The 18460-nt window shown below is 45.5% G+C and overlaps 1 protein-coding gene across 1 annotated transcript in view; it reads left to right on the top strand.

Moving 5' to 3' along the window:
- Window positions 1-18460, top strand: part of LOC139263812 (cancer-associated gene 1 protein homolog) — a 242780-nt gene that overhangs the window by 198605 nt on the left and 25715 nt on the right. The window contains exons 19-20 of the mRNA XM_070879900.1: window positions 1000-1104; window positions 16393-16463. Of these exons, the coding sequence (XP_070736001.1) occupies window positions 1000-1104; window positions 16393-16463 (176 nt within the window). The remainder of the gene's footprint in view (window positions 1-999; window positions 1105-16392; window positions 16464-18460) is intronic.

Raw genomic sequence — 18460 nt, 5'->3', positions numbered from 1 at the left:
TGGCAAATGGAATTCAATCCAGAGAAGTGTGAGGCAATGCATTTGGGGAGGGCTAACAAGGCAAGGGAATACACAATAAATGGTTGGATACTGAGAAGTGTAGAGGAATAGAGGGACCTTAGAGTGCATGTCCACAGATCTCTGAAGGTAGCAGGACAGGTAGGTAAGGTGTTTAAGAAGGCATGTGGGATACTTGCCTTTATTAGCTGATGCATAGAATACAAGAGCAGGCAGGTTATGCTTGAACTGTACAAAACACTAGTTAGGCCACATCTAGATTACTGCATGCAGTTCCTTATCACCACATTACAGGAAAGATGTGATTGCATTGGAGAGGATTCAGAGGAGAGGCAACTGGGGAATTTTACCTATGAGGAAATATTGGATAGGCTGGGATTGTTTTCTTTGGAACAGCGTAGCCTGAGGGGAGACTTAATTGAAGTGTATAAAATTATGAGGAGCCTAGATAGTGTGGCTAGGAAGGACCTATTTCCCTTAGCAGAGGGGTCAATAGCCAGGGGGCATATATTTAAAGTAATTGGTAAAAGGATTAGAGGGGAGTTGCAGAATACAATTTTTACCCAGAGGGTGATGGGGGTCTGAAACTCACTACCTGAAAGGGTGGTAGAGGCAGAAACCCTCATCACATATAAGAAGTACTTGGCTATGCACTTGAAGTGTCATAGTCTACAGGGCTACAGACCAAAAGCTTGAAAGTAGGATTAGGCTGGATAGTTCCTTTTCGGCTGGCGTAAACACAATAGGCCGAATGGCCTCCTTCTATGTCCTAAATTTCTATGATTGTATGAACAAATCTTGTGGACATATAATCACAGAATTCCAAAGGCATAGAAATTGCGTAACTTTCATAGTTCTTGGAATCATATTTCTATGCAGTGCATCAATTACCAGTAATATTAAATGATCATAACTGATCTTCACTGTACAATTAATATCAAGTAAAATTGATAATTGGAATCCATTGCATTAAATTTTCAGGCAGCAAAAACAAAATATCATCGAGCAAAGTCATCTGATGAGTTTAAATTGCTTGCGACAGAAAATATAAGGCTCCACACGTCTGTGAATGAACTCCAGTACAAGGTACAAGTATTGTGTATGTTACATTAATATTTATGTCAGTGTTCATGTTTTTGCTTTCAGCACTAGTGTAGATACTGTTAGGTTTACTCTAGCTTGTGTCAAAATGCACCTCCTGGATAACAACAGTGCACATTTTTGTACTCTTTTTGGGGAGGGTATTTTATTTTTTCTATGATGCAAATTTTTATTTTTAGCATCCTGACTCAGTTTCACACATCGCGAGCATGTTAGGAGTTTAGGTACACACTTGGAATCCTGATTCACACTGTCAGTACACAAAGCTTTGCACTAGGAGGTCTCCTGCTCACACTCAAATAGAATGAGACGTGAAAAGACCCGTGCACTGCTTCTTCTAATATTATTAGAATGCATGAGAACAGTCTATGTTGACTTTTCCTGTGATTTTCTTTTCACTCTGAGCAAGCATCTGACACCTTCTACAGAAAATTGTAACTGTAATTTGGGCTGTACCATATAGGAAAATGCAACACATTGGACCTCAAATTCATTGCACCAATTTTGGAAGGGGCAGATATCTGGCATTAATGAGTCCTGCCCCAACTTTCAACTCCTTGCAGTAGAAATTTGCAATTTTTGCCCCCAGTAGATCATGGAATTTCTATGCTTGAATATCATGATCAACCAACAGTAATTTATAGAGGAAAATCAGCAAAATTATCCCTTTGCTTTGAAAGCTTCTTGCAACTTCCTTGAATCTCCTAACTTTCCCAAAATATTGTGTTTTGGGTGGCCAAAAATGACCTTTTATAATCTTCCAAAGTAAATCCTACTTAAGGGATACATCATTGTTAGTGACCAATCAGGGTTAGGGTTAATGTTTGTCAAATGGAACCTACCTAAGGTTTTGTTCAGATGAATAGGCATGTCACAAAAAATAATGGTCAGATTTTAATTAATTTGAAGAAGACCAGGACTTCAGATTAGGTGTTAATCTCTGTTGTTTTACCCAAAGCCTAAATCTAAATAGACAGACATGGCTTCTTGATATCAAAGGTGTCATGTATGTATGCTTGGGGTTACTAGCCACCAGGTGGCACCACTGTCGGAGGTCATTGGGCTGTACGCACGTGTGTGCGGCCCAGGTATAAAATGCAAGCCATCATGTAATGTAATCACTTTGGGCCCTAATAAAGCAGAGCCAGGTTCGTACCTGTGTTAGCTTACAGTATTCAGTCTATCGAGTTATTACATACATAACATTTGGCGGTGAGGTAACTTAAGACCCTTCGCATTCAAAAATGAGCACAATTGGAATTCTGGAGCGATTCGTGGAGGGAGAGGACTGGGCAGATTTTGTAATTCACCTGGACCAGTATTTCGTGGCCAACAAAGTGGAGAAACCCACTGACACAGTTAGGCGCAGGGCGGTCTTCCTCACGGTTTACGGTCCGAAAATCTATGGATTCATAAAGAATATTCTCTCACCTGCAAGTCCAACGGACAAGGACTATGAGGAATTGTATGCTCTGGTACGTGACCATCTCAAACCATCATCACGATATCAATTCTACAAGCACGTTTGTTCTGAGGGCCAGGATGTGTCGGAATTCGTTGCCAATCTAAGACGTCTAGCTGGACCGTGTAAGTTCAAAAACGCATTGGGAGACATACTGCGGGACTTCTTTGTAATCAGCATCAACCACGAGGTGATCCTGCGTAAGCTACTGGTGACGGAGATGCTTTATTTGAACAAGGCCATCACGATTGCCCATGCATGCATGATGATGGACAAAAACTTAAAGCAGGTATCATCGGAAAATCGGAACTCGGCAAGTACTGTAAACAAGATTGTATCGGTGTTTGGCACAGCTGCGTATGGCAGGGCCTACTCAACTGCGTATGCGAAACCTGTGACTGCCCAAAGTCCACCAACGGGAATTAATCCGATTTCACCGTGTTGGCATTGTGGGAGCAATCATCGGCCTCATCAATGTCAGTTTAAACAGTACATTTGTAAAGGCTGTTCGAGACTGGGGCATCTCAAGCGCATGTGTCCACAACTGAGCAAGCGTGCTGCGACACACCATGTGGAGAATGATGACAAGTATAGCACGGTTCTGGATATGCAATCCAAGATACCAGAGGAGGAAGTGTATTTGTTCCTAACAAAGAGCCAACCGATAATGATTAATGTGAAACTTAACGGTGTGCCGGTACCGATGGAATTGGACACGGGTGCGAGTCAATCAATAATGAGCCAGAGGACATTCGACAAGCTGTTGGACACTAAGGCTGTGAAGCCTAAGCTGAGTCTAAGTTGCGTACGTACACTAAAGACCTCATAACAGTGATTGGCAGTGCAGTAGTCAAGGTGTCGTATGATGGTGCGGTTCATGATTTACCGTTATGGATTGTTCCAGGCAATGGTCCAACGCTGTTCGGCAGGAATTGGCTAAAAAATCAAATGGAATTGGAACGATATCAAAGCGTTGTCGTCGGAGGATGATACTCCATGTGCTCAAGTGCTGAGCAAGTTCCCCTCACTGTTTGAACCAGGCATCGGCAAATTCACGGAAGCCAAGGTGCAGATCCACGTGGACTTGAATGCAAGACCCATCCATCATAAAGCTTGGGTGGTTCCGTACATGATGAGGGAGAAGGTCGAAATCGAACTGGACAGACTCCAGCGTGAAGGGATCATATCACCGGTCGAATTTAACGAGTGGGCCAGCCCCATTGTTACTGAGTTGAAGAATGATGGCACTGTCAGGATTTGTGGAGACTACAAGGTTACGATCAACCGAGTTTCGAAACAGGATCAATACCAGTTACCGAAGGCTGATGATCTGTTTGCAACGCTAGCCAGGGGGGAAGTCGTTCACTAAACTGGATCTGACGTCGGCCTACATGACACAGGAGCTGGTCGAGACGTCGAAGAAACTTACGTGCATCAACACTCATAAAGGATTGTTTATCTACAACAGGTGTCTTTTCGGAATTTGCTCAGCTGTAGCCATATTTCAGAGGAACATGGAGAGTCTACTGAAGTCTGTCCCCAGAACCGTCGTGTTCCAAGATTACATACTGGTCACAGGTCGTGACTCCACCGAACATCTGAACAACCTGGAAGAGGTTCTACATCGTCTGGACAAAGTGGGACTCAGACTGAACCATTCGAAGTGTGTCTTCATGGCACCGGAAGTCACATTCCTGGGGAGGAAAATTGCTGCTGATGGTATCAGACCTACAGACTCGAAAGCCAAGGCCATCAAAAATGCACCCAAGCCTCAGAATGTGATGGAGCTGCATTCATTCCTTGGTCTATTCAACTACTTCGGTAATTTCCTACCTAGATTGAGCACTTTATTAGAGCCACTGCACATACTGCTAAGAAAAGGCGACAACTGGGTTTGGGGTGTGTCTCAAGACAGAGCATTTGAGAAAGCTACTAATCTGCTTTGTTCTAACAAGCTGCTGGTACATTATGATCCATGTAAATGTCTAGTATTGGTCTGTGATGCTTCATCATATGGAGTTGGTTGCGTGCTCCAATAAGCTAATGAGTCGGGTAAACTACAACCTGTTGCATATGCTTCTAAAAGTTTGTCAAAGGTGGAAAGAGCCTACAGCATGGCAGAAAAAGAAGCATTAGCCTGTGTGTATGGGGTTAAGTACCTGTTTGGTCTTCTGTTTGAACTGGAAACAGATCTCAAGATACTCATTTCATTGTTTTCGGAAAACAAAGGTATCAATACCAATGCATCATCCTGCATCCAGAGGTGGGCGCTGACATTATCTGCCTATGATTCTGTCATTTGCCATAGACCTGGCACGGAGAATTGTGCCGATGCACTGAGCCATCTGCCGGAGGTGGAGGCGCCACAACCTGCAGACCTACTGTTAGTCATGGATGCTTTTGAAAGTGAAGGAACCCCTGTCATGGCTCAACAAGTTAAGACCTGGACCAGCCAGGACTCAATATTATTGGTTGTGAAACGTTGTGTCCTTAGTGGTGATTGGTCTGCCATACCCAAGCAAATACGTTATGAGACCAAACCTTACAACCGTCGCAAAGACGAACTATCCATTCAGTCAGATTGTTTACTGTGGGGTAATCGTGTTGTTATGCCTAAGAAAGGCAGAGAGAAATTTATACATGACCGACATAGCACTCATCCCGGTATTGTCATGATGAAAGCCATTGCCAGGCCTCATGTATGGTGGCCCGGACTTGACTCTGATCTGGAATCGTGTGCATCAGTGCAACACTTGTATGCAGCTAAGTAAAGCACCAGCGGAATCGCCGCTGAGTCTGTGGTCGTGGCCATCTAAACCATGGTCCAGGATCCGCATCGACTTTGCAGGTCCCTTCCTGGGAAAGATGTTTTTAGTTGTGGTAGATGCATATTCCAAGTGGATAGAGTGTTTAATCATGTCACATCTTTGTAAGCGACAACGGACCTTGCTTCACTAGTCTGGGGTTTCAAGAGTTCATGAAACTCAATGGTATCAAACATGTGAGGTCAGCACCATTCAAATCCGCATCTACTGGTCAAACAGAGCGTGCTGTCCAAACCATCAAGCAGAGTATGAAACGTGTAACTCAAGGTTCACTGCAGACTCGCTTGCCAAGCATATTGTTTAGTTACAGACCAAGACCCCACCGGGGTCCCACCTGTTGAACTATTGATGAAGAGAGGTTTCAAGACCAGGCTCTCTCTTGTCCACCCTGACTTGAACGATCATGTTGAATACAGATGTCAAAGTCAGCAGTGGTATCATGATCACACTGAGTGTCTATCGTCAAGCTCAAGAATGGACAAACATGCAGGAAACATGTTGATCAGATAAAGCTGCAGCACATGGATGAACCGGAACAGTCTGAGGAAGACACAATCAGTGGCCAACCAACCTACCCTCAGTCATCAGAGGACTCCGCTGTCATCAATGAATCTGGACTTTCAATCCCTGACATGGTCATTGCCACTCCCATCAGATCGGCTACCCAGCTCCCAGTCATAACAGACTCAGAATGCTCACCCAAGGCTGGAGTTGAACTGAAACGATCAACTCGGGAGCGGGAAGCCCCGGAGCGTCTCAATTTGTAAAAAGACTGTTACTAATATCTTAAAGGGGGATATTGTCATGTATGTATGCTTGGGGTTACTAGCCACCAGGTCATTGGGCTGTACGCACATGTGTGCGGCCCAGGTATAAAAGGCAAACCATCTTGTCATGTAATCACTATGGGCCCAAATAAAGCAGAACCAGGTTCATACCTGTGTTAGTTTACAGTATTCAGTCAATCGAGTTATTACATGCATAACAAAAGGTCTTCAAGCCCCTTCTTTGTTTATTATTCTTGTCTATGTAGGCAGTGTAATCTATTGATTAGTAGGTTAGTAACCTTGACAAGTCTGTACTCATCTGGCACTATTCCTCAAATAGAAACATCCAGTGAATCGAATATATAAAACATTTGTCATTTTCGGCCCTGAGTCCTTTGTCAACTCTCCTAGAATTCAACTATTAAACCTTATAATTTACCCAGAATTCAGTAGTGGTTTAGAAGAGCCATTTTTCCTAGAGATGAAATTACCAATTCAAGGCCCAGGATTCAGACAAAAGGATGGCCAATATGGGCAAAACTTCTTGCAGGCAGTTCGAACATTGTTTAACCAATTTTAATGGGTAAATTTAGTGAATTATTTTCAAATTGTGTAAATTTTTATGTATTTGTTATGTTATAGCTTTTATTTCTAGCTGTTTATACTCATTTAAGCAAAGAAACAAGATGGTGGATAAGCTATTTTATTAGCTGGTTTCGTGGTACATGCTGGGTACTGAATGGCTGCTTTGAGAGAAACAAATTGAGGGACTTGACTGGTTAATTTTTTTGCCACTTCTACATTGCTACTTTTTAATAAACTATTTTTGACTCATTCACATATTGGTTTGATAACAGAACTATATTTGAGCCAATCACGATATTGTTCCCTATGGACATGTGATGCTTTGGAGGTGTGATACTGCTGAGGCCATGTTTTTAAATGCAACACTTTTGAAAGTATAATACTCAGAGTATATACTTTAAAATAATTGCTGTGAGCAACATTCTTGTTGATCAATTAGTCAATTCCTGTGCCATGAACAATGGGGTGAATTTCCTCAGGGTTTCTCCTGCTGTAAATCCAGCAGAAGTTCATCAGAAACCCTATTTCATTGGAGCAGGAGAAACGGCGAGGAAATTCACCCCACATGTTTCACTATATTCTACAGAAACATAGCTAACAACAGTGCAACTTATTACCATCAAGAGAGATGATATTTCTTTATCCTCTTCACCTGGGAGTAGCATGGAGGCCCCAACCTGTGTGAGAACACCAGTGGCAGGTCGGGGCCATAAAAGGAGCAGAGGTGCGACGCCTTGGAGCAGCGTGGAGGCCACTTCAGGGAGCAGCACGAACTGTTGCAGGAGAGCAACGGCAGCGAAGAGTGACGTCATCAAGGTCCAGGTCGGTGATTGGAGTGTGGGCAGACACAGCAGGAACGGCAAGGTCGTGGTGAAGGAGCGGTGAGAGATTGTAGAGGAATGTGATCGGGGCCCAGGAGAGGCATAAGTTTGGGGTCGGGGAAGCACGGGCCAGCCCACACTGCGATATGTGTGTGCACTAGGCCCGTGCAGCAGAGCAGGTCTTCAGACGTCTTGGATAACCCTTGCCACTGGATCAAGACCAAGCTCTGTCAAGCCCATGTGGTGGCTAGTGTGCAACGGTCACCACACGTTAAAAAAATCCACGGAAAGGCAGCTTCCACCCTTTAGGATGTAGTTCAGGATCTAGAATATTAGGTCTTTCATTGAAACACTTGTGAACTCATCCTTTTTTGACGTGGTAGAAAGTCATCCTCGTTTCGAGGGACTGCCTATGACGATCCTCTTCACATGTTTAGAGAGTGGACAGGTTTCCTAGTGTTAAGAAAAAGATGTGAGCTTGAAAATCTTCAGACCCACTGTGTCATTGACCTCAGTTTCTGACCCACTGGCATATTCAGGATCAGGACATGGTTACCTCTCTCAAAGTTTGTCTGGTGCTCTTGCTAATATCGGCCCATCTTAGACACCTGCTAATGGTGGGGTGAAAGATACAGTGCCATACTGCTGTTTAAGAATGCTGCTTGCAGGCCTCCCTCTCCCCTAAAAATTCTTCAAAGCTACTTTGTCACAGAGCCAATAGCAAAAATGTTTAGAGGCAATTTTGGGCCTTCAAGGTCATGACCCTCGCAGGCTCAACTTTCACCCTTATCAGTTTCTTCCTGACATCCAGATCTTTACATAAGAACATAAGAAATAGGAGCAGGAGTAGGCTATAAGGCCCGTCAAGCCTGCTCCGCCATTCAATAAGATCATGGCTGATCTTATCATGGATTCAGTTCCAATTCCCTGCCCGCTCCCCATAACTCTTTATCTCCTTATCGTTTAAGAAACTGTCTATTTCTATCTTAGATTTATTTAATATCCCAGCTTCCATAGCTCTCTGAGGCAGTGAATTCCACAGATTCACAACGCTCTGAGAGAAGAAATTTCTCCTCATCTCGGTTCTAAATGGGCAGCCCCTTATCCTAAGATCATGCCCTCTAGTTCTAGTCCCCCCTGATAACCTCATAATAAAGGAGTACTGTGAGCAATGAGTTAGTGTGACCTTAGCTCCTTTAATTAGACTCCAGAGTGCAGGTACCGTGTGAGTGGCCTGCTTATATACAGTGCTCCCAAGGGATGCTGGGATCCCTTGGGACTCCAATAGGTAGGCCTCCTGTTGGTGGTGTGATACATAGAAACATAGAAACATAGAAATTAGGAGCAGGAGCAGGCCATTCGGCCCTTTGAGCCTGCGCCGCCATTCAATAAGATCATGGTTGATCATTCAACCTCAGTACCTCTTTCCTGCTTTCTCTCCATACCCCTTGATCCCTTTGGCCGTAAGGGCCATATCTAACTCCCTTTGGAATATATCTAACGAACTGGCCTCAACAACTTTCTGCGGTAGAGAATTCCACAGGTTAACCACTCTCTGAGTGAAGAAGTTTCTCCTCATCTCAGTCCTAAATGGCTTATCCCTTATTCTTAGACTGTGACCCCTGGTTCTGGACCTCCCCAGCAACAGGAACGTTCTTCCTGCCCCTAACCTGTCCAATCCCGTCAGAATTTTATATGTTTCTATGAGATCCCCTCTCATTCTTCTAAACTCCAGTGGATACAAGCCCAGTTGATCCAGTCTCTCCTCATATGTTAGTCCTGCCATCCCGGGAATCAATCTGGTGAACCTTCACTGTACTCCCTCAATAGCAAGAATGTCCTTCCTCAGATTAGGAGACCAAAACTGAACACAATATTCCAGGTGTGGCCTCACCAAGGCCCTGTACAACTGCAGTAAGACCTCCCTGCTCCTATACTCAAATCCTCTAGCTATGAAGGCCAACATGCCATTTGCCTTCTTCACCGCCTGCTGTACCTGCATGCCAACTTTCAATGACTGATGTACCATGACACCCAGATCTCATTGCACCTCCCCTTTTCCTAATCTGTGACCATTCAGATAATATTCTGTCTTCCTGTTTTTGCCACCAAAGTGGATAACCTCACATTTATCCACATTATACTGCATCTGCCATGCATTTGCCCGCTCACCCAACCTAAGTCACTCTTCAGTCTCTTAGCATCCTCCTCACAGCTCAAACCGCCACCCAGCTTAGTGTGATCTGCAAACTTGGAGATATTACATTCAACTCCTTCATCTAAATCATTGATATATATTGTAAATAGCTGGGGTCCCAGCACTGAACCCTGCGGCACCCCATTGGTCACTGCCTGCCATTCTGAAAAGGACCCGTTTATTCTGACTCTCTGCTTCCTGTCTGCCAACCAGTTTTCTATCCACGTCAATACATTACCCCCAATACCATGTGCACTAATTTTGCACACTAATCTCTTGTGTGGGACCTTATCAAAAGCCTTTTGAAAGTCCAAATACACCACATCCACTGGTTCTCCCTTGTTCACTCGACTAGTTACATCCTCAAAAAATTCTCGAAGATTTGTCAAGCATGATTTCCCTTTCATAAATCCATGCTGACTTGGACTGATCCTGTCACTGCTTTCGAAATGCGCTGCTATTTCATCTTTAATAATTGATTCCAACATTTTCCCCACCACCGATGTCAGGCTAACGGGTCTATAATTACCCATTTTCTCCCTCCCTCCTTTTTTAAAAAGTGGTGTTACATTAACTACCCTCCAGTCCATAGGAACAGGTTGCCAAGGGTTAAATACATAACATCACTCCCTCGTAAAGTCAATAGTACACTTAGTTACAGGGTGAGACGATCTGGGGCTATTCACTCCCTTGTCGATCGTCTCATTACAAATGCGGGTGTGGGTGAGTTAGTTAATTCTTCACTGCGCTGTTGGGCAGCCGGCCTTGCCGGGCTGCTGGGGATGATGAGTTCGGCTTCGTGGTCAACCGTGATGTCAGTTGTCACTGGTGTGTGTGTTGTAGGGTCGAAGTTGGTGGTGTCATCTTCGGGTTGTTCGTAGCTATTAGTGAACCGCAATTTGATTTGGTCCAAATGCTTTCTGCACGTTAGTCCATTGGCCAATTTGACCTGAAACACCCTACTCCCTTCTTTGGCTATGACCGTGCCAGCGAGCCATTTGGGACCATGTCCATAATTGAGTACAAACACAGGATCATTGACCTCAATATCGCGTGACAAATTTGCGCAATCATGGTACATACTTTGTTGATGCCGCCTGCTCTCTACGTGATCATGGAGTTCAGGGTGGACAAGAGAGAGCCTTGTTTTGAACGCCCTTTTCATGAGCAGCTCAGCTGGAGGAACCCCGGTGAGCAAGTGGGGTCTTGTGCGGTAGCTGAGCAGAACTCGGGACAGTCAGGTCTGCAAGGAGCCTTCCGACACGCGTTTCAAGCTTTGCTTGATGGTCTGAACTGCCCGTTCTGCCTGGCCGTTGGATGCGGGGTTGAACGGGGCAGATGTGAAGTGCTTGATCCCATTGCGGGTCATGAATTCCTTGAATTCAGCACTGGTGAAACACAGATCATTGTCGCTGACTAGGACATCAGGCAGGCCATGTGTGGCAAACATGGCTCATAGGCTTTCGATGGCAGCGGTGGACGTGCCTACAGACAATATTATACATTCAATCCATTTTGAATAAGCATCCACAACAACCAATAACATTTTGTCTAGAAATGGGCCCACATAGTCAATGTAGATCCTCAACCATGGTTTGGAGGGTCACGATCACAAACTTAGCGGTGCCTCTCTGGGTACATCGCTCAATTGAGAGCAAGTGTTGCACTGGCGCACGCATGACTCTAAATCTGAGTCGATGCCGGGCCACCAAACATGGGATCTGGCTATGGCTTTTATCATTACAATGCCTGGGTGGGTGCTGTGTAGGTCACGAATGAACGTTTCTCTGCCTTTCTTGGGCAAGACCACACGATTACCCCACAAAAGACAGTCCGCCTGCAAGGACATTTCGTCTTTGCGCCTGTGGAATGGCTTAATCGCCTCCTTCATCTCCGCTGGGACACTGGACCAGCTCCCGTGGAGGACACAGTTTTTTTACCAGGGACAGTAAAGGATCCTGGCTGGTCCAGGTCCTGATCTGGCGGGCCATAACGGGTAACTTTTCGTTTTCGAATGCATCCATCACCTTGAGCAAGTCCGCTGGCTGTGCCATTTCCACCCCGATGGTCGGAAATGGTAGCCGACTGAGAGCATCAGCTCAGTTCTCTGTGCCTGGTCTGTGGTGGATTACGTAGTTGTATGCCAACAGCGTGAGCGACCATCTTTGGATGCAGGCAGAGGCATTGGTGTTAATCCCTTTGCTCTCTAAGAATAACGATATGAGTGGCTTATGGTCAATTTCAAGCTCAAACTTGAGGCCAAACAAATACTGGTGCAATTTTTTCAGCCCGTAAACGCACGCTAGAGCTTCTTTTTCAATCATGTTGTAGGCCTTTTCGGCCTTGGACAGACTCCTGGACGCATAGGCGACCGGTTGCAAAATCCTCAATTTGTTAGCCTGTTTTAACACACACCCAACCCCATATAATGACGCATCGCAAGCTAGCACTAATCATTTACATGGGTTATACAGAACAAGCAGTTTGTTTGAACATAACAGATTTATGGCTTTCTCAAAGGCAGCCTCTTGTGAATTCCCCCATACACAATCGTCTCTCTTGCGCAGTAGCACATGTAGGGGTTCTAGCAAGGTGCTTAACCTGGGTAGGAAATTACCAAAATAGTTGAGGAGTCCCAGGAACGACCGCAACTCCGTCACGTTCTGTGGTCTCAGCGTGTTCTTGATGGCCTCCGTCTTGGCGTCGGTGGGTCTGATGCCGTCTGCTGTGATTCTTCTTCCCAAGAACTCGACCTCCGGTGCCAGGAAAACACACTTCGAGCGTTTCAACCTGAGTCCCATGCTATATAGCCAACTTAGAACCTCTTCCAGATTCTTCAAGTGTTCGATGGTGTCCCGACCTTTAACCAGTATGCCGTCCTGGAAAACCACGGTGCGAGGAACCGACTTTAGCAGGCTCTCTATGTTCCTTTGGAAAATTGCCGCAGCCGACCGAATCCCGAACGGTATCAGTTGTAGATGAACAGACCTTTGTGCGTGTTGATGCAGATGAGGCCTTTCGAAGATTCCTCCAGTTCCTGCGTCATGTAGGCTGAGGTCAGGTCCAACTTGGTGAATGTCTTCCCTCCAGCCAGGGTCGCAAATAGGTTGTCTGCCTTGGGTAGTGGGTACTGGTCCTGTAGCGAAAAACGGTTAATCGTTACTTTATAGTCCCCACAAATTCTGACCGTGCCATCATCTTCAAGTACTGGGACAATCGGACTGGCCCACTCGTTGAATTCCACCGGCGCGTTGATGCCTTCTCGCTGCAGCCTATCCAGTTCAATTTCCGCTTTCTCTCGCATCATATATGGAACCGGCCGTGCCTTGTGGTGGATGGGTCGTGTACCGGGAACCAAATGGATCTGCACTTTCGCCCCTGAGAAGCTTCCAATGCCTGGCTCGAACAACAATGGAAATCTGCTCAGAACCTGGGCACATGAGGCGTCGTCGAGGGACAAAAGTGCTCGGATGTCGTCCCAGTTCCAGCGGATTTTTCCCAGCCAGCTTCTGCCGAACAGTGTGGGGCCATCCGCTGGCACGATCCATAGTGGGAGTTCATGCACTGCTCCATCATAGGAAACTTTGACTTCTGCACTGCCAATTACAGGGATCAGTTCTTTGGTATACGTTCTTAGCTTGGTGTGAATGGGGCTGAGCTTGGGCCTGTGTGCCTTGTTGCACCACAGCCTGTCGAAGGCCTTTTTGCTCATTATGGACTGACTCGCACTTGTGTCCAGTTCCATGGATACTGCAATTCCGTTCAGTTCAACTTTTAACATTATTGGTGGACATTTCGTGGTGAAGGTGTGTACCCCATACACTTCTGCCTCCTCGGTTCGAGTCTCTAGTTCAGCCTGATCGATCTTCCTCTGCAACGTGGTGGTTTGCACGGTTTGCAGCTCGCCTGCACATTCGCTGGAGGTGTCCCATTGTTCTGCAGCTGTTGCACGGATAGTGCTTGAAGCGGCATTGATGGGGCCTGATGATCACCTGCACAGCGCCAACAAGGTGTTAACTGCCTCGCAGTAACAATTGATGGCGGACTCTGGGTCACCTGAGGTCGTGCAGCAGCCGGCGTGTACGTTCTACCATGTATATTCCTGCTCGAAAACAACGTTACTTTGTGCACAGTACTGGCCGAAACCTCTTTATGCTGCGAAATTTGTTTAGTGTTATCGCTGGTGGACATAAATGCCTGGGCTATCATTATGGCTTTGCTCAGATTCGGTGTTTCAACAGTCAATAGTTTGCGAAGGATTAACTTATGGCCAATGCCAAGCACAAAACAGTCTCTGAGCATTTGTTCTAGGAATCCCTCAAATTCTCAATGTCCTGCGAGGCGCCTTAGTTCGGCGACATAGCTCGCCACTTCCTGGCCCTTCGACTGTTGACACGTGTAGAACCAGTACCTCACCATCAAAACATTTTCCTTAGGATTTAGGTGCTCCCAGACCAGCTTACACAATTCTTCATAGGATTTGGTTGTTGGTTTTACCGGAGCTAGAAGATTCTTCATGAGGCCATAGGTTGTTGCCCCACAGACGGTAAGGAGGATCACCCTTAATTTGGCAGCATTCTCGACCCTTCCAGCTCGTTGGCCAAGTATTGGTCGAGTCTCTTCACGAAGGCCTCCCAATCGTCCCCTTCTAAGAACTTCCCCAGGATACCAACTGTTCTTTGCATTTTCGCGCTCTCCTGAGGTGCAGGATCTAACAGATGTGGTTCAGATGATGTCATTGACTGTGGAGAGCATTGACCTTATCCAATCACTCCTGGACGCCATCAATGGGGTGAGTGATGAGGTAGCGGGACTGTCGGGAGAAGCAACAACAATGACACGAGAAATGGAAATGATGTCCGGGACCATCAGTGAGGGAATAGTGACCATGAGGGAGGGAATGTCAGAGGTAGCTGTTGTGCTGACAGTGATCATAAGGGAGGGAATGTCAGTGCAAACACTGTCATTGACGATGATTGAGGGAATGTTGCAGGTAGTTGAGACAGTTTTGCTCAACGTGAGGGAGGGAATGTTGCAGGTCATTGAGACACTGTCAGGGCGCATGAGGGACAGCAAGTTGGAGTTAGTTGTTGCAATTAGGGAACACACCAAGACCCCGCGCCCATTGACAGAATCAACTGCCACTCCCATTCCAATTCCCACACCAGCCTCTGAAGAGCCCAAAGCCAAGCCCTCCAACTTGCCACCTGGGCTCTCCAATTTGTCACTTGGGCCCTCCAACTTGACGACTGCTGCAGACCCCCCCAATACCCTGTACAGCTGTAACAAGACTTCCCTGCTTTTATACTCCATTCCCTTTGCAATAAAGGCTAAGATTCCATTGGTCTTCCTGATCACTTGCTGTACCTGCATACTATCCTTTTGTGTTTTATGCGCAAGTACCGCCAGGTCCCACTGTACTGCAGCATTTTGCAATCTTTCTCCATTTAAATAATAACTTGCTCTTTGATTTTTTTCTGCCAAAGCATATGACCTCACATCTTCCAACATTATACTCCATCTGCCAAATTCTTGCCCACTCACTTAGCCTGTCTATGTCCTCCTGCAGCCTCTTTATGTCCTCCTCACACATTACCCTTCCTCCGATCTTTGTATCGTCAGCAAACTTTGCTATGTTACACTCAGTCCCCTCTTCCAAGTCATTAATATAGATTGTAAATAGTTGGGGTCCCAGCACTGATCCCTGCAGCACCCCACTCGTTACTGATTGCTAACCAGAGAATGGACCATTTATCCCGACTCTCTGTTTTCTGTTTGTCAGTCAATCTTCTGTCCATGCTAATATATTGCCCCCAACCCCGTGAACTTTTATCTTGTGCAGTAACCTCTTGTCAAATGCCTTCTGGAAGTCAAAATGCACCACATCCACTGGTTCCCCTTTATCCACCCTGTTCGTTACATCCTCAAAGAATTCCAGCAAATTTGTCAAACATGACTTCCCCTTCATAAATTCATGCTGACTCTGACGGATCTTTGGCTGCAAGGAAGAGGGAAGCCACAGAAAATCTGTCTGTGGAAGGAAGCCCTGGGGTATGACGCTGACGTTACTTCCACCCATCCCAAACCTTGTGTACAAATGTTTGGTGGATTTTCTTTTGGGCATATCACCAACATTTTCGGGCCCCATCCAATTTTCCTCATCGTGGCTTCTAGCAGCCGTTTTCAGCCACTGCTACCCACCCACCTCCTTTCCCCCCCACCCCGTCCATTGTGTCCAACACTCTAAGCAAATTCCTTAGTTTTCCAATCATTCTATCTTCTACATGATTTAATCTGGTGGCTAAGGTAAATGATGCACACAACTCAATAGAGTACCTGCCAGAGAAGGATCACATCAGGTGTAGAAACATCTTAAAAGGGACAGAGTTCCTTTGATTTCTTTCCCACCCTTCAAGTACAACTTTAAAGTCCAACCTAATTCTATTGTATTAGGAAGCTGGCATTACTTGAAGACTCAAGAAGACCTACCAAAGTAGGTACTTATAATCAATATTTTTATTTAACAGTAATTTTAATTTTGCATTGGTTAAGTGTTGACAGTTTCATTGTTATCTAATCTCTTCTCATTGCTGAATGTGCACTTTATTTTAAACAGGTCGATGGTTTGAACAAAATCGTCCAGTTTGCTGACCAGAGACTCCGGATGTTTAATTTGCAGATTATGAGGTAACACTGATTTTGTACTTAACCAAGCACAAAAGAGCACTAAAACAGAATAAAAGTTATGCTTTTTAAGTTTTGAGATTCAAAGCCATTCATGCTCTCACATGCTGGAAAAAATCTAGAGCTTGAGATTTGGTGGAAAACTGAATTTAATACTTAAAAGGACAAAATTGTGTTTTTTAATGAACCAAAAATTATTATCCCTTTCTTCCCCTAAAATCAGAAATTCATCAATACTTAAAAAAAACTTAACAACATTTTAATTCAATCAAAATTTATACTGAACTTACATGACAAAATTATGACAAAATTAACTAACACAAACTTTGTTATATATGTAAGAAAAAGTGAAACTCAACAGAATTTTGTAGGTGTATTGGGGTGGAATACTGTGCCATTTTGGGCTCAATTTTGCCTAAGCATGTTTTCTGGTGTATTGCTCGTTTTTCTAGGCCAGAAATAATTTGCCAAAATTTCCCCAATCTATAATTCGAATTTGGCGCCGCGCAGCATGTCCAGTCGCCTCGGGGGGGTGGGGAATGCTGTCTGCGCCAAAAAATTATGCCGCACCTTCTACCATGCGTGGGGGAAAAAAATTACGTTTCTGATGTCGTTGCAATGGAAGCGCATGTGCAGTATAGCTCTGAGTTGTATGTGTGAGAAGGAATTCTGTGTGAGAGCATTGGAAAAAGCGGAGCTGCAGCAGTACAAGATGCAACATGGTGCAAGGACCAAGAATTTCTTACAGGAAGAAGTGGAGGCACTAGTTACTGTGATTTGAGGACAGATGGCAGGAGCTGGACACCAGCAGAGGTCATATAAAAGTTCCACCCAAAAAAATGAAGAAACACTGAAACCAAGTTGCAGAAGATTACTGCTCAGTGGTGACCACCACGAGATCTAGAGGCCAGTGGCAGGACCTTGGTCAAGTAGTTAGTGTAAGTAATATCTTCATTTATTCACTGGAATTGCAATTGTAAATGTGACCATCTGTATGTCCCACCTAGCAGAAGGACACCCACTCTAAAAAGTTATGTTTTCATCTTTGCAGAGGAAGGTGGCACATAATAAAAGGGAAAGAAACTCGAACAGGAGGAGGCCCGGCAAATCTGCAGCCACTGACACCCTTAGAAGAGAGGGTTGCTGCTTTGATGGGTCCTGCCTGGAAAAAAGCAATCACCACTGCACAAGCTGGGCCCACACTCGAGGGAGAGGGTAAGTCCTGCAAATTCCACAGTCTGGCTTTGCTAAATCTTAAGTACTGCGCGCGGGCTAGCTATGCTTTGGTTGCTGGGAATGTCTCCGTCAGCTACACTTTAGTTGATGCAATGTGCTATCATTCATCATGGTCTTTCAAATCAACCTGCTGCCTGGCCTGCACGATGTGAGCCTACTCATACCACCCACCCTGCCCCATCCTCTGCTGCTAACCATTTGTCTGTGTTCTGTTAAATTTTGCAGAATTTGAGGCCGACCTGAGGATGTAGAAGAAAATTCAGACGAGGACCAGCCTGAACAGGATAACATCTTCGAATCCAATCCTCCAGACCAAGAACATGGGGGTGAGGGAGAGGGGATTGAGTTGAATGAAGCCCCCACTGTTTTACTGACTTTGGAGGAGGTGCCGCTCATGCAGGTGCCGCTCATTGCCGTGACAGCCCCTATCATGACTAGTGGTTTGAGTGCTGGTGGGACGTTCCATGGTTTCCAAATGTCCGAGGCTGCGGGTCCCAGCGGTGTGGTGCAGCGAGGCGCACCCAGGACCCCACCTTCCGAGCTTGCTGGTCCCAGTAGTGAGGTGCATCGAAGCACACCCAGGACTGCACCGTCCCAGGCTGCAGGTCCCAGTGGTAGGATGCAGCGAGCCACACCCATGGGGAAGAGGGGAAGGAGAGCTCAATCGCGCTCTCCTGAGGTGTAGGATCTAACAGATGTGGTTCAGATGATGTCATTGACTGTGGAGAGCATTGACCTTATCCAATCACTCCTGGACGCCATCA

This window comes from Pristiophorus japonicus, chromosome 1, assembly GCF_044704955.1.
Source record: "Pristiophorus japonicus isolate sPriJap1 chromosome 1, sPriJap1.hap1, whole genome shotgun sequence".
In the NCBI taxonomy this organism is placed as follows: Eukaryota; Metazoa; Chordata; class Chondrichthyes; family Pristiophoridae; genus Pristiophorus; species Pristiophorus japonicus.
The sequence above is the reverse complement of the archived record's forward strand: the minus strand, read 5'-3'. Positions and strand labels throughout refer to the sequence as shown.